Below are 17,381 nucleotides of genomic sequence, written 5' to 3'. Positions count from 1 at the left end.
GATCACTGGCTGCCAGCAATTTTTCGATTCTCACTGGCTCAAGGTTGACTCAGCCTCCCATCCTCCCAAGGTGGGTAAAATGAGGACCCAGATTGTTGGGGGAAATAGGCTGACTCTGTAAACTGCTTAGAGAGGGCTGTCAAGCACTGTGAAGTGGTATAGAAGTCTAAGTGCTATTGCCACCTATTGATAGTTGATTTGTCAAAGTGCCAGGCTTCTAGAAATTCCTTGACGTTTTTGAACTTGATCTGGTCTAGGGTTGCTAAGAGAACATTTGAAGGAATTTGTTTTTGCATCAGCTACCTTATAAGCCAGTTATGAACTTGGCCAGTTTGGTCTAGCAGTTAAGACAACAGCTAGAAAGCAGAAAAACATGAGCTCCAGTAGCCTAGAGGTGCAGCTCTTGCCTCACAATCAGGAGGCGGTGAGTTCAATCCTAGGTAGAGGCTAATTTTGGAATAGACTTTCCTGCTCGAGCAGGGGGTTGGACTAGACAACCTCCAAGGTCCCTTCCAACTCTGTTATTCTATGAGTTCAAATCCTATCTCAGCCAGGGGACTTTGGGCCAGTCACTCTCCCAGCCCAACCCACCTCACAAGGTTGGTGTTGTGAGCAAAATAGGAGGAGGAGGAAGATGTGTTGGATATGTTCACTGCCTTATTTGTAAAAACAATAAAGATAGGATAGAATAACAATAATAATGAAAAGAAGGCAAGGAAATATTGATTCTTTTTCCTCCCAAAACTCTTTGATCCCTTATCCTCAGCCCACAAGTCTGTCTCTTGTGAAGTTGCTTTGCAAAGTCACCCTGTTCCAAATACTGTTCTCCCCCTCCTGGTGGATATTTCAGCTGGTAGATGTAATGGTTTCATGTTAAAGTTCTTCCTGATAATCTCTCTCTCATTTTTGTTGCAACCGTAACTCCAGCGAAAATGCCAAAGCATCAGACAATTAAGCCTGATTGCATGTTGGAATCCTCATTTAATTATCGCTTGCCCAATTAGCCTTATCAGCAGAAGGAGGCTGGCCCTCGAGAGCAGCCATCCTGTTTGCTCTCATAATTGCATTCGCAGAAAGCAAGGACAGACGAAGAAGAGCAGGCTGACAGATCTAAAGATTCCCGAATGCATCTCCCAAAACCTCCCAAAGCCCACTGGGAATCCTTGCCTGCGCTGTTCAGACAACCAGTCCTTAATTAAATATAAGCAGATGGTAATATTGGGTGGGATTTATAGTTATCAGATTATTGTAGAAGTCTCTCATATTATAGAATAGAATTATTTTGTGAATAAGGGGTGCTTACAATAGTTCTTCCTATTCATTATTGCAAGAGACACCTGCATAATGAGACCATCGGCGTCTCTTAATCACATGTGCAAGAGACCGCGGGAAAACGGCTTTCTATCTACCGATAACCTTTTTTACTTTCATTCTCCATCTTTCCCACAGTGTCTTCTTTGCCCTTCTCTACCCTCAGTTACAGCATTTCCTGCTTGCTTGTGGGCATTTATTTATTTATTTAATGAACTGGATCAGAATAATGGACCTTCCTTTTTTTGCAGTGTTTTATTGTGGTCTCCAATATAGACCTGCTTTTAAACTTCTACTTGCTTTGAATCCCCACTGCAAAATTAGACATTTTGGAAGTATCTAATGACCCAATATACACTTGTATTTTTTTTCCAGCCTACCGGTATATATTTTCTTCCCCTCCCAACCACTCCCAAAATCTGGTGCTATGTGGAAAAAGTAGGATTCCTTTTTCATCCACTTTATATATATTTTAAAAAAAGCAGGAACATTGATCGAATTACTTACAGGCAAGCGGATAAAATACTCACGGCACTTACCTATGCTTCAGCATTATTCCAACCACCCAAACTTTTGTCCTTGAAAATTTTATTTGTTTATTAAAATTATATCCTGCCCATCTCAATTGTAAAAGCAAGCACAGTGTTAACACATTCGATATTAAAATAAACCAGATATGAAATAAGTTAAAAAGCGAAAGGTTGGAGATGGAAAGGAGGTTCCATCTCTAACCTTTCGCTTTTTAACTTTTTAACTTATTAGCGGACCTTTCTGGTCCACTAAGCACTTTCAACAGCTTCGTTGTGGTCCCAGCCCAATTGGCAGAGCCAGATTTTGATATTAATTACGGAAGACCAAATGCCTGAGGGAAGATCTCACCTCAAAGCAGACCTGAACATTTTTACAGGTCTAGGATTACATCCAGCCCTTTGGCTGTCCTTGTCTGGTTGGCATGAGGTCAATTGGTAGTTAGAAAATAAAATATAAATAAGGATTACAGATTTACAGATTAACGGCATTGTAAGGGACCTCGTAGGTCATCTAGTCCAACCCCCCACCCAAGCAGGAGACCTTACACCATTTCTGACAGATGGCAGACCGGTCTCCTCTTGAAAGCCTCCAGTGATGAAACTCCCACAACTTCTGAGGGCAACTTCTGTTCCATAGGTTGATTGTTCTCACTGTCAGAAAGTTTCTCCTTATTTCCAGGTTGAATCTCTCCTTGTTCAGTTTCTATCCATTATACCTTGTCTGGCCTTTGGGTGCTTTGGAGAATAGTTTGACCCCTTCCTCCCTGTGGCAGCCCCTCAAATATTGGAAGACTGCTATCATGTCTCCCCTGGTCCTTCTCTTTAATAGACTAGCCAGGCCCAGTTTCTGTAACCGTTTATCATATGTTTTAGTCTTCAAGCCCCTAATCATCCTGGTTATATATCGCAGGAGAATGGGAGAAGAAGCCAAGTCATGGCTTTGCGCAGTCACTGTGTGCATCCGCTGGGGGCCACAGAAGGGTGAGGAGAGGAAACAGTTCTCTGTTCCTGTACAGCACTCACCCCTCTCACCTGGAGCAGCCTGAGGAAGTGCTAGGTCATTGCTTAAGGCAAGGGTCCTCAAACTACGGCCCGCGGGCTGCATACGGCCCATCAAAGTCATTAATCCAGCTCATGCAGGACCACGAGGCTGCCCTGGCCACTCGCCGGCCCCCACTGTTTAATTTGTGTGCATTGTTTAATGTTAAACTTGCCATGTCCACCCAGTCACATGACCACTTAGCCACGCCCCCTGGCCTGTCCGCCTCCTCCCAACAGTCTGAAGGACTGTGAATTGGCCCCCTGTTTAAAAAGTTTGAGGACCCTCGTTTAGGGGGATCCAGGCTTGGCCACCCACTAATGCTTTGTCAAAGTGTGGCCTTGCAGGCACATGAGCAGAGAGCAGCCTGGAGATATTGGTTCAGCTCTCCAGAACAGTCCCAGTTCCTCATTTGGGCTCTTGGGAAAATTAATTTCCCACCCCTGCCTCAAGGGATACGTGTTCCAGAGGGCAGGAGTGAATGTCCAAAAAAAAGGGCCCCTTTCCTGGACCCCACCAGTTGGATTGACAGATTCATCAGCATGCTCCGTTTGAAGGCCAATCCCATTGGGATCTTATGGTTCCTCAGGTAATCTGGACACATCCCATTTTCACATCTTTAGATGTACCTAGGTTGCTGGCTTGCAATCATTAAATATGACATTAGATGCACGGTGTGTCTCTTTACCTAAGGGAAAGGCCGGCTGCGCGATTCTATTTCTCCAATTTCTCTAAATTTGTAACACCCACAAATACTCTTTGGCTTTTCCACTCATTGGAACTCAGGTTATCTCTCTGGCCTTTTTGATCTCTGGTGAGCCTGCTGTCTTTTCTTTCGAAGATCTCCCAATCTCAAAAGCCCCCTGCAAAACACTTACTTTGAGTATCGGATGTTCTGTGGACAGTTACCATTGGAATCCGCGGACCTTGAAGAAAGAAAGAAAATGCATTTATATTTAAGAAAACAGGTCTAAAATGATATTCAGGGCTAGATGTTAAATTCCCTTCCCTATTACATGGAAAGCTGATCTAAGCAACCAGTTGCCCCAAGATAATTAATAGGCACCAACCCTCAAAAATGGAAGATAGACAGACTCTTCCAGCAGAGACCTGGGTTGCTTCATCTTCTCTAATTTGTCAATATTTTAATTAGTGCAAACACAATTAAAAGAATTTGTTTTTAGATTATTTTAATGTCATGTGTAGGGCACAAAGGATTACACTTCTCAGATAACCCAGTGTGTGAAGGAGAAAGTAAAACTCTAGCAGGATATTAATTGATCTTTAAGCATTGCTTCCTGCCAGCTTTGTGTACAGTGATGTTGCCTTCTTTTTTTAAAAAAATACAATCTCTTAGACACCAAAATCAGTGGTGGAATTCAAATAATTGAACAACCGGTTTCCCGAATTGGTGAAAACTGGCTGAATCCCACCACTGACCAAAATGCATCCACCCTGCTTCAAAAAAGTAAAGTGATCCATAAACCCAAAAAGGACAGGTCATGTTTGAACTGATCCAAATGGCCATGTGTGTATGACAGCCATCTGGTCAATGGGTCAGCTAAAGCCAGCCGTGGCACCCAGATGTTTGAACGTTGGGACTTCCAAGCCCAAAGATTGCAATCAGTCCACATATTCCTAGAGCAGCGCATGAAAAAGAAATAAGGAAGAAATCTTTGTGGTCAAAGGAAGGGAATGTATAGCCTGGAATTATCGATAGTAGTTTTCCATTTGATCACTTAGTGGCTATTTGAACTTATAAATGACCTGCCAGGAGACTATTTATAACTCAGATAGTTGCCCCCCCCAGTGGTCAGGTTATCGACCCTTGGGCACTCAGCAATCGGATTGTATTTACAGTTGCTTGTAGTGTCCCATAGTCACGTGACCATATTTCAAGAGAGTTTTGCTAAAAATTGACATTTACTTCCAGTTTTTTAAAGTAAAACAACACTCCTAGTAAACCATTGGTTCACTTAATGATCATGCCGTTTGCTCCACAACCTTAGTGTTTGCTTAACAACTGTCATGGAATTTTTTTTTAATGACTCCCACTATGACTGTGATAGGCAAGCTTCCATCGTAGGGTTATAATGGCAGCTAACTCCACAATTATAGTTGAGACTAGTTGTTTTTTTTAAAAAAAAAATATTTTAGTTTTTAAAAACAAAAATACAAATCTCTATTCACATTAACAGTGTTTGCGTTGTTATTAATACATACCTCTCCTTTTATACATAAACATCAGCACTTATTTCTATCCTCCACCCATTTGTACCACCGATCCCAAATCGCATAATAGTCTGAATCATCTTTGCCTCTTAATTCCATTGTGAATTTATCCAGTTCCACACAATCCATTATTTTTTTGTGTCAAGTTTTCTTCAGATGGTATCTTTTCCTTCTTCCATCCTGTGCAAAGGCTATTCTCGCTGCAGTTATGATATGTGTAATGATATATCGGATGACCTTGCTCAATTTTCCCTTAATTATTCCCAGTAAGAATATTTCCAGTTTGAGTTTTAATTTGTGCTCTGTAATTTCTAATAACCATCTTTGTACCTTCATCCAATATTGTTTAACCTCTGGACACTGCCACCACATATGGAAGAATCTTCTTTGTGTTTACACTTCCAACATTCTGCTTTTGTGTTTGGATACATTTTGGCCAGTTGAGGCTACCTGTAACTGTGAGGCTAGCTGTATAAGTAATGTCAGGGACACTTATTTGGACCTGATGTCCTGATAAGGTTTTCAACATATTCCTTGCCCTCACCATGTTGCTTTGCCCTCTCCATTTTATTTTTTTTAACGTACTTTAATTAAAAACAATGAATAATGCACAGCAAGGCAATCATATGGAATCATATGATTGCCATTTGCAATGTTCCCAGCCAGCTTCTAACAAGGAGAGTTATTGCACAAATAAATTTCACTGTTTTCTACTAGTACAAATCGTATTTACATTCTCAACTGCATTTTGCATTGACATGCATACAATTTTATCATATATTTTCTATCATCTATTCATATACTTCACTAATAATTATCCTTACTTATGTTTGTTATTAATATCTATCTTTGTCTACTTTATATTTGTATTATTAACATAGGATGTTGTTTGTTTTCTATCCAGATCAAGCACTTACTTGAGGCCACATAATTGTAATCCAGTCCTCCTGCAGCACTTTGCTGGCCGAAAATGGGCTGTGCAGAGGCCCCACACAGCCTATTTTTGGCCTCCACGACTTCCTGCAGCACTCTGCCAGCCGAAAACAGCCTGCACAGAGGCCCCATATGGCCCATTTGCAGCCAGCAGAGTGCTGCTGGGGGCTGTGGAGGCCAAAAATGGGCCGCATGCAGTCCTCCTGCAGTCTGTTTTGGCCAGGAGAGGCATTGCAGGCTGGTCCTTTTGAAATTTCCAGGCCGGCCCCGTGGACCACCAGATTTAAGCACCCCACAGTCCAGATCCGGCCCGAGGGTCTTGAGTTTGACATGCCTGTTCTATACCAATCTTTCTAAAGACATTTATATGATCCCTTGAGATCTATGGACTGCATTTTTTTAAATGCATCCCACATTTATATAGCTGTTTTCATCCCAAAGCCTGTTTTCTCTTTTTGTACAGTACTTTATGGTAAACTGAGGGAAACCCAGGAGTGAAAAAAATACGATTAAGGAAGCTCTAAAAGAATCAAGCTAGTCATTTGTTGTGAAGCCACAGCCCTTCTGAAATATTGTTCCATTACACTGCAAAACATTTTCCTTGCAAACATTAGTGTATTTAGGATTTACCGAGCCAAATTCAACACCTCTAAACACTGGGAATACATAATGCTTTTGTGTGTACACATGTATGTTACTTCCAGATGAATGTATCCTTGCAATCAATATTTTTTTTTCTCTCTGTCTCTCTGATTCAGGGATTGACTCTCTTCCCGTCTCCCAATTTTAATATAGGTGCAAATGTACCTGCAGTGACTTCTTTTGATATTGGCAAAATAGAAAATCTATGAAACACACAAAATGACAGTTTTTGCTATTCAAGCATTCGGTTGTTCAGGGAATTGCAAAAATATATATATATTTTTAAGATTTATTTTGGTTGCATCAACTAAAAGACTGATTAATTGTTAGAAATAATATTAAAATTATTTTATTAGCCTAGATTTTCTTTCCCCACTGTTTTTCCTTACACAATGATCACACTGCATTGGTGCTGTTTAAAAAAACAACGCTATTTTCCATCCATTTATGACGAAATTAACAAAATAATCACCCACCTAGAGCTGGAACCAAAGGAAATAATTAAAAGTGCCACATGTTTTTGGAAAATCCTGTTTTTGCTTTTCCAAAGCACTTTGTGAGTATGTGTGCCTGTGTTGTTGTTGTTTTAAAATAAGGAGTAATGACAGTCCCCTGATAAAGTGATGGCCAGCCTATAAAATTTAAAAACTAATAAAATAAAGCCAATAAAATCATGATAATGAGTAATTAGTATTCTGGGATAACTATCAAGGAAAAAAAAATGCAGGAAAGGTTTTTTTTTTTTTAAAAGGTGGTAAGAAAGTAAAATGTTTTATTCTTTTTTAATGGCTAAAAAAAACACCCTCTTCTTCAAATACCTTCAGAACATTTAAGAGAAACAAATCTTTTCCTACATAACCCAACAATGAAAACAGTCCATGCACAGCCTCCATCATGGTATCTTTCCAGCAATGATGAATGATTTAAAAGAGCAGCTGGAGATATGGAGATTGCACGCAGCCCCTGGATGCTACAAAGGGGCTAATTGGCAAAGGGCAGATCTCCCCTCCCTGTGCCCCCCCCGCCCCCCCCACTCCAGCATATGGCTTCCAGGATCTCTTTATTTGCTAGGCCATGAATTATGGATCACTGTAATGCACTGAAATCTCATATACCAAGGCCGTATTATCATACTAATAAACAAAGATGCCAGGAGCACTTTTCAATCCCTGGCTGTAATTAAAAGCTGTGTGCTGCCAGTAATATTCTCTGAGTCAATAACACAGACAAATGTTTCTGACATTTTCTGGGGATCACAGATTTCTTTTCTTTAAGGTCCTTCTTGGAGAGCTGAAGAAACTTCTTGGATGAGAAGCAAAACATCCTTTAAAAAAAAAAAGGCCCAGGAAGTCCAATTGCCTCTTGAAAAAGCACTTTTGGGTCGTGTTGAATAGGTTTGCCACTTTATTTGTAAAAATAATAAAGGTGGAATATAAACAAATAAATAATAAAAGCGTGAGGAATGGTCTTAAGTCACTTTTTTCAGTGCTTCTGTAATTTTGAATGATCACTAACGGTTGTAAGTTGAGGACTTCCTATATCTGCTAAATGTTCTTAAAATACTCTGCATTCCATTTCTTTCCGAACCCCTTCTAAACAAATCTGCGCTTTGTGCGGCATCAACTGAAATAAATTGGTGATTATGCGTAATGCCTACCTTCACAGGTCAACAAGAAGTACGCCATGTTGTGACTGAATGTTACATGGAAGTAAGTGCAGTTGTTAATCAGATCACAAGAGAGACATTGCCGGTTGAAGTTCCCCTTGGTGCTGGCACTGTAACAAACAACGGAAAAAAAACAAAAGAGCTTAATTCTCAAAAAGCCAAAAAGGCTGAAGGAATATTTATTAACATATGATCTAGACCACCAGATTATCTTGGCCTCAAATTCAGCATTCCCTAATCTGTTTCCATCCAGATGAGTTGCAACCCATGTAGGCTGGGAATTCTGAGAGGTTACAGCCCCACATATTTGAAAGGGTTGGGAGACTAAACTAGATAAGTAGATAATATTGGGCCAGGTAGATGAACAATCTCTCAAAATGCAAAGCAGCTTTCTATGTATACATCGTGGTTAGATTCATCCATCCATCCATTGATTCAAGTTTTATCCCGCCTTTATTACTTTACCAGTAACTCAAGGCAGTGAACATACATAATACTCCTTTCTCCTCCTGTTTTCCCCACAACAGCAATCCTCTGAGGTGGATTGGGCTGAGATAGAGACTGCCAAAAGTCACCCAATTGGCATTCATACCTAAGGTTAGACTAGAACTCACTGTCTCCTGATGAGTTATCCAAAGTCACCAAGCTGGCTTTCATGCCTAACATGGGGCTAGAACTCACAGACTCCTGGTTTCTACCTTGATGCCTTAACCACTAGACATAACTGGCTAGATGCAATTGAAATGGGAACAAATCAGCTGTAATGGCCTACAACAGTGTTGATCAACGGTGTCAACTTTAAGACTCCCCAAATTCCCCAGCCAGCCATCAACCTAGAAGAACTGACCTAGAAGAAGACTGAGAAGATGGAGGCTTTTAAAATGTTTTAGGCCTAAACAAAACGAATTGGTTTTTTTTAAAGGAATGGAATTTTAAAGGAATGGAATTAAGATTAAAATCTGAAGTGACAGCAGGCAAGTACTGAAGGTGAAAGACATGCATATCAAGTGTGAAAAAAATGGGTTTTTCAACCTTGGCAACATTCAGATATGTGGATTTCAACTCCCAGAAATTCAGAAATTCAAAGGCTATGTATCTGAAAGTTGCAAAGACTGGAAAAGGCTAGTGTAGTGGATAATGTGCTGGATTAAATTCTAGTTCTCCCTTAAGCATAGAAGTTGACCCTTGACTGTGATGTCAAAAGAAGGGCTATCAATCAACTTGCACTGGACCAGAGTGCTAGATGAGGGTTCAAAACATTCAGTGAAGAGAATTTCATCCTAGAGTGGATTGATTTGGGATGATAATAACATCACAAATGAAGGCAATCATATGTGACCCAAGATAATATTGCAGGATGCAATCTGTGTCCGTCATTGGGTCCAGAGGTTCAGTCTTCTGAGTTTTCAGATTTGTGCTGGAGCCCAGCCTCAGCAGTGGGATTCAAATTTTTTTACTACCAGTTCTGTGGGCGTGGCTTGGTGGGCGTAGCAGGGGAAGGATACTGTAAAATCTCCAGTCAGAGGTGGTATTTGCCGGTTCTCTGAACTACTCAAAATTTCCACTACCGGTTCTCCAGAACTGGTCAGAACCCGCTGAATACCACCTCTGATCCTCAGGAAATCTCTCTTTAAGGGAAGTTAAACCTCTGGTCTCAGTGACAGATCCAAATTTGATCCTGCAACAATAATGTTATTCTGCATCAAGAATCTGATTAAAACAATGAGAATTCCAAGAACTGTGTTTGAAATTGCCTTCTTGGTACACATGTAAGCACTGAATCCTGATTGAGGCATCCACCGAGGTGCCCTGGATGGTTTACATGTGGAATATGACCGCAGACCTTTTAGGAAGGACTTCTTCAGCACCTGCCATTTCAGAGGATGACAGACAAATATAACCTTTTCCACATAATGAAACGAACAAAACAAGAACTGTGCTACTGGCCATAGTTCATCTGCCTATGGTACTGCAAACACCAGTCATTTGGGAGGTGATTCTAAAGATATTGGATAAATGGGAAAGGGCTTGCTATTTTGTTTATCTTTAAGATGTTTTAAAATATTCTTTGTTAGAATGTTTGTTTCCTTCCCTCCTCCAAAATAAATTCCATATATAAATAAACAAGAGAAAAACGAAAACAAAGACCACAAGACAAAGACAGATAAACAATAATGTCCCCAAAATAAAAGTTGGGAAGCTGACAGCAATATTTTTTTTACCTTCTTAAGTAGCAAGAGTCTTTTTCCTAAATATAATCAGAAAGTTATCTTGGCATAAAACTAATCATACCTGTATAAATGCCGAGTCCTTGGCAACTCTTCTGTGCTGAGGAAATAACTAAAATAAAACATACATACATACATAATTAGATGTTTAGGAGCAACTTTTCGCTGATGTGAGTTCCCTAAGCATAAATTTCCTTTAAAACAGAAGTGAAAAACATCTGGCCAAAAGTTCTTATGAGCCAGAAACAGTCTGGAGTGTTTGTTTCTTGATAAAATCTAGATTCCAGGTTGCTTTTTCTTAGACAAGACTCTAGTCCTCATGGTTGGGAATTTGAAAAAAAAAAGTGGCTGGTTTTAGGTTCTTCTCCTTCTTCATTGTACTGTGTGAATATTCAAGTTCTTTCCTATTTCTCCAAATGTTTATTTTTGTCTCCTGTTTTATATAATTATTTTTCCCAGTGCTTATAAACATGTATTCAGCTTTCAGGTGCAGAGGTGGGGACAATCTGCAGATGTAAGTGGGGCCCAATCAATGATGCAGTATATAAAATAGTGTTTCATTATCTTAAACTATCTGAAACTAGCTGACATTTGGAACTCTATTAATTTTGTTTGCTTATTCAATATACTTTTATAGCTCTAGTGCAGGGGTACCAAACTTGATTTCATCGAGGGCCAAATCAGGGTTGTGTTTGATCTTGTAGGGCTGGGGGTGGGTGGAGGTGGCCAGGGGTGGGATTCAAATGTTTTAACAACCGGTTCTGTGGGCGTGACTTAGGTGGTAGGTGTGGCTTGGTGGTCATGTTATTGGTTGGGCGTGGCCAACTCAATATCACTCATATCAAGGCATGCATCTCCTCGCCTGCCCTCTCATGACTGTGGGGATGTTGCAACAGTTGTAAGTGTGAAAAATGGTCATAAGTCACTTTTTTCAGTTCCATTGTAACTTTGAATGGTCACTCCACACAAGCAAAGTATCAGCAAAGGAGGGGAAAAAGAACTCTAAAGAAGTTCCAGAGACAGGAAGTCTAGTCCTGCCAAGAATGTAATAAGGGTTAATCGAGAGGCAGTTTCTGTAAGCAACACCAGAATGTTTCCTTCCTGCCTTCCTTACAGGATTAGGCCAGTAATTTCTTCTAACAACTGGTTCTCCAAACTGTTTAGAATGTTAACAACCGGTTCTAGTGAATAGGTGCGAACTGATAGAATCCCACCCCTGGAGGCCATGGTGGGCAAGGCTGGGAGTGGGAGTGGACATAATGGGCATGACACAAGGCTCGTGTCGGGGTACCCATGGTGGCCTAGTGCTAAGGCAGGTCTTCCCTGAGACCCTCCCTCACTCTCATAATCTCCTTCCTTCCTTCCTTCCTTCCTTCCTTCCTTTTCTTCTTTTTCCTTCCCTCTTTCTTCTTCTTTCTTCCCCTCTTTCCTTATTTTTCCTTCCTTGCTCTCTTCCCATCTTCCCTTCTTTTTCTTTGTCTTTCTTCTTTCCCTTCCTCCCTTCCTGTCCCTTCTTGCATGCTCAAATGAAAAAGGGGAAACATTTCTCCTTTTGTTTTGTTTTTAGTTTGCTTGGATAGCCCTCTGCCAGTGAAAATGGAGCCAGGTGGCTGCACACAGCCCTCCGTGCCCCGCTTTCGGCCACTATGGCCTCCTGCAGCCCCCCAAGCTCTGTTTTCCCTGGCCGAGGCACCATGGGCCAGTCCTTTGCTGTTTCCAGGCTGGCCCTGTGGGGCAGATCTAAGCACCCCATGGACCAGATTTGGCCTGTGGGCCTTGAGTTTAACACCCCTGCTCTAGTGCTTCACATGACAGTAAAAAAGATAGAAAAAAATGTAGATACAGGTTGTCCTCAACTTATAACCACTTGTTTAGTGACTGTTCAATGTTACAGTGGCACTGAAAAAAGTGGCTTATGATCAGTCCTTGCATTTACAACCATCACAGTATCCCCATGGTCTCATGATCAAAATTCAGCCACTTTGCAACTGGCATGTATTTATGACAGTTGCAATGTCATGTGGTCGCCATTTCTGACCTTCCCAGCTGGCTTCCAGTAAAGAAAGTCAATGGGGGAAGCCAGGTTTCCTACATGTAATACAACAATTGCATAATTCACTTAACTGTGGCAAAAAAAGTGATATAATTGGGGTGACTTACTTATCAACTGCCTCGCTGAGCGATAGAATTTCTGGTTCCTGCCTTGGTTGTAAGTCAAGGACTACCTGCATTGATTAAGCTGCAGCATCATTTGAATTCACTCTGTTTTATTTTCACTGAACCTCTTTGGCTACCAATCCATTTTCTAGCATCCTACCAAATTGTGCTCCCAATTTCTCTATATTTTCTAAATTATGGGTCCATATTCATGGTTGAAAAGTAATCAGAAACTCTTGTTCATATTTTTTTTTTGGCTAAAGCTCCTTCACATTTGAGGGCAACATGTCCCTGATCTATATTTGAACACATTTGTCAAAATAAAATGGAAATCAAGCAATTAAATGTAGTCACGTGCAATTATGCTTTCCAAATTAGTCACGGCTTTTTAGCTGTCGGACGAAACTGACACAGAATCTCAATGTTGATCAAAGCGACAGAAAAATAACATTTCCATTGTACTGATTTAAACTGCCACCCTAGCAAGACTGACAGTTTAGCAATGAATCCTCTTTAACAGCTCTCATTCTTCTTCCCCAATTAAGACATTTCAGACACAAGGAATTATATAATCCAATGCATTTTAATGCTACTTTTAACAAACAAAACAAAAGTCTGGAAATCCATTAAATTTTCTTTTCTGACAACCAGATCAGTTCTGCACAAAGATCAAAGGACAAATACGATATATCCAAAGTACTTCTTGTATTTGAAATGTCACAGAATCAAGGAATGCATATGCGGCAGAGGGAACCCAGAGGTCACAAAATCCAACCTCCTGCTCAGTATAAGAATCTGCTTAAGCCATTCCAGACGAGAAGTCTTCCAGTCACCATTTAAGCAAATAATATTTATTGCTATCACAAAATTCCTCCTAAGATTAAGTCTGAATCTTTCGCTTTTAATTCAACTTATGGGGTTTTACTTGTTCCAAAACAGGGAATTTATCTGACTCTTTTACTATGATTGTCTTATGTAATGATAACTGTACAGTTTTCTAACGCTTTTGTAATGTAAACTTGCCTCATTCTTCAAATTATTCTTCAAAGGGGTTGAATTCCAGGATGGAATTAACTCCATAAGTTGAATGCAATGCCTGTGTTAATGAAACCCAAAATTGCATTGGCCTGTTCAGCTATTGCATCCCATTGCTGGCTCATTTTCAGCTGCTGATCTACTTCTGCCAAGCCAGATCTTCCCATTCCATATGCGGTAGAAAATATTTCAATGGCGCTATGACAGCAGGAGGGTCTACATAACATTTTATGTTTCTTATGCCCATTTCACAGATTGGGACCTTCACCACAACCAAAGTAAAACTGATACACATTTTTTGGCTTTCAGCGGATGTTTTCCACTGATCAGGTTATCATATGTAAATCTCAAACCAGTGATACAATACCATTGGCTTTGTTAAAGAGGAAAAAAAATGATCAGTTTCCTTTACTTTAAAAAAATTACTTACATTTTATGCTGCTTCTCATCATAGCCCAAAATTTTGGACACATCCCAGTCACCCGATGTAATAGACTGTAAATTATCATTGCTGCTATTGGGCTGCCAAGAAAAAGAAGAAAAAACAGGACTTCAGAAAGATTCAGCGAAACCTCTTATCAGTGAAAATCAGATTTACCCATTTCCTCAAACACATCCCCTGAAATTCTCTTCCACCATCTGAAAAATAGCATTATGCTACAGTCTTAAAATTTAAATGCCGTGTAAATAAAGAGACTTGAGTTTATGCCCAAAATAAACATATTCCATACTCAAGAGAAAAAGAGGAGAAAAAAGCACTGGGGGTGGTTTTTGACTTACACCTGTCATTGAGACCGGAATTATGGTTGTAAATTGCTAAGATTGTCAAACTGAGATACCCGCATGACTGGAAGTAAATTTCTGGCTTTTTTTGTTGTTAAGCAAATGTGGTGACTGTTAAGTGAATACAGCGGTTGTTACACAAAAATCAGATTGGAATTTTTCGGGCTTTGCACAATTTCTCAAACTACAAATCCATCCCCCCTTGGCCATCATCACATCACATGGCCCAATCACGATCCGTCCAAAAGTAAGATCCTTATTTCATCCTGTGCCATATTCAATGACCTTGGACTAACAAAAGAATTTTATTTTGTCTGCTTAGAGCTACTTAATTGAAATCAACCCCCTCCACTCTCTCAAGTTATGTGGCAGCATGGAATATGACTTTTAAAGCTGACAACACCCTAAAGGCTTGTAAAAGCGATTACAGTATGCAGGCCTGAGGAGAGTGGGGGTGCAGCTGTTACATTGTTCCGGGTCCCATGGAGCTCAATTTTTTTATTTTTTTTTAACAAAACCATTTTTTTTTAAAAAAAATTGGATATATACTTCAAATCCGATGCTTTGCGTGTATAGCAAAACCGCCTTGCAGCCTTGTTTGACATAACCTTTATTAATCTGAAACTCAATGAACAGTTATTTGTGTAATTTATTGAATTTTAATTTCATTTCTATGGTGCGCCCCTCCATGGCAGAGAAATTGCGCTCCCGGCCTGCCCTGTGCGTTTGCTGCTCTGCCCCACCACCTCTCTGGCGCCCCTCTCTGTGGGAAAAGAGCAGCGCTCATGGCTTGACCTACATGCGCGCACCAATGCCTCGCCCAGGCCGGCCCTGGTCCCATCAGCACCATGAACAGCCTGGCTGAGGAGGCTGTTGCACCGCTGCCCTCAGGTGAGTGCTTTGGGCCGGGGGCACCCTCTTGTGAGGGGGCCCATATTAGTCTTGTTCCAGCACTTAATAATCCTCTTGGGGGCCCTGCTCACATAATTGCAGGCAGATAGCAACATGACCATTTATAGTGGCCAAGGATGCTTTTCAGCCTCTATGGCCGTTAAGTTTGAAAGGCCATAAAATGATTGGTTATTAAATGAGGACTATCTGTACTGAGGCCTTTCCACGTGGAAGACAGAAAGAACCACTTGTCAGTTTGTCACTGCTGCTTTTCGTCTACATATACAATTTTGGATGCAACATTTTCCAAAAGTTGAATTTTTGCCAGGAAGGGTAAAGGTAGCCCTGTAGACTCGAATGGCAGAATTTTGAATCTGGGTTGTAAGTTCCCATTTTTGGGTTAGTTGTAATTTTTGAATGGTCATTAAACAAGGTCATAAATTGAGGACTACCTGTATAATCTCATGGAAATATCTGAACAGTAACCCTATTATAAAAACTAAAACAGATTTTCTTGGACCCTGATAACTTTTTTCTTTCTCAAATTCCCAGAAATAATAATTAAATAGCAGGAAGAGAAAAGAAACTAAGGTCACTTTTTTGGCCCATCTGTGCCCCAAATTCAACAGCTTTTTTCCGAAAATAAAGAGAGGCTACCTGAGTCTTACTGGATGAGATCAGAAGACCATCAACCAATTATTATTTCTTAACACATTAAGCTCTAATACCTCGACTAGTCTTAACATATACATTTTTAAATCCATTAATAATTGGTGGGTTACACTGCAAAAGTCAGAGAAGTGGAAATAATTACATTAGAGTTGCTACATTGGTTCCAGAAATGTGAATAGTAAATTCTATTAAAATGGGAACAAAATACATTTGTTCTCATTTTTCTTCCAGGGTAGCTAATCACAATAATGTATTTGTTCTAGTGTGGCATTTTTTGTATTTTTATCTCCTCCAAGAAGCTTACGGATTGTGAGTTGTAGCCCCTACTTAGACATGAAAGCCAGCTGGGTGACTTGGGCCAATTCTTCTCTCTCTCAGCCCTATGTGATTTTTGAGGATAAAAGTATGTTCAGCAACTTATTGAGAATGAGTGTCATAAATCATGCTCGTTGTTTAGTGGGTCATCACATGTCCAACCTGATATTTTTTGGTGGTTGTTAATTAAATTTATTGATTGCAATGGTTTTTCTTTTTTCTTTTTTTTGCTGAAAACTGGAAACTGTGGGACATTGCAAATGGCCATAAATGTGAATCACTTGCCAACTGCCCAAAATGCAATCAGTGACTGTGGGTGAGAGACAGATGTCGCCTTTGAAACTTCAAATCTGCATCGTAAGTGGTTTTTCCACCCGTAACAAACCAGCTTTCTTTCTGGAAAAGCTTGGGTCATATTTAGACATTGCTGACTTGGCCAGAGGACATTCTGAGTGTGGCTTAGCAGCAGCCAATCTATCCTGTCATAAGAACTTATCTACATGTATTTTAATCTCACCCACCTGTTCTACAAAGGTAGTCTCACCTGAGATGATGACATGGCAATATGGTAAAACTCGCCTCGTCCCCCTTGAGGTATGGCTCGGACAAAAAAGAACTTCTTGCCATCTTTAGAGAAGATGGGCTCTTCATTCTGCAAAATAACGAGAAGGTGCAAATGAAGTTTATACAGATCAGAGGTGGGTATTCAGCAGGTTCTGACCAGTTCTGGAGAACCGGTAGCAGAAATTTTGAGTAGTTCGGAGAACCGGCAAATACCTCTTCTGACTGGAGATTTTACAGTATCCTTCCCTTGCCACGCCCACCAAGCCACACCTACAGCACCGATACTAAAAAAAATTGAATCCCACCACCGATACAGATGATGTAAAACAGGTAGGGAGGGAGAGGGAGAGAGGAAGAGTGAGAGAGAGGGAGAGAGAGGGAGG

The 17,381-nt window shown here is 40.4% G+C and overlaps 1 protein-coding gene across 4 annotated transcripts in view; it reads right to left on the bottom strand.

The window, feature by feature from the left end:
• Positions 1-17,381, bottom strand: part of DPP6 (dipeptidyl peptidase like 6) — a 539,989-nt gene that overhangs the window by 22,726 nt on the left and 499,882 nt on the right. For all 4 annotated transcript variants that reach the window (XM_087917830.1, XM_087917829.1, XM_026719897.2 and 1 more), the window contains exons 13-17: positions 16,979-17,086; positions 14,204-14,295; positions 10,646-10,693; positions 8,345-8,463; positions 3,759-3,806 (exon numbers count right to left, since the gene is read on the bottom strand). In XM_087917830.1, coding sequence (XP_087773956.1) covers positions 3,759-3,806; positions 8,345-8,463; positions 10,646-10,693; positions 14,204-14,295; positions 16,979-17,086 — 415 coding nt within the window. The remainder of the gene's footprint in view (positions 1-3,758; positions 3,807-8,344; positions 8,464-10,645; positions 10,694-14,203; positions 14,296-16,978; positions 17,087-17,381) is intronic.

This window comes from Pseudonaja textilis, chromosome Z (assembly GCF_049901715.1).
Source record: "Pseudonaja textilis isolate UNSWEBS1 chromosome Z, rPseTex1.2, whole genome shotgun sequence".
Lineage (NCBI taxonomy): Eukaryota > Metazoa > Chordata > Lepidosauria > Squamata > Elapidae > Pseudonaja > Pseudonaja textilis.
This window is presented reverse-complemented; position numbering and strand designations above follow the sequence as displayed.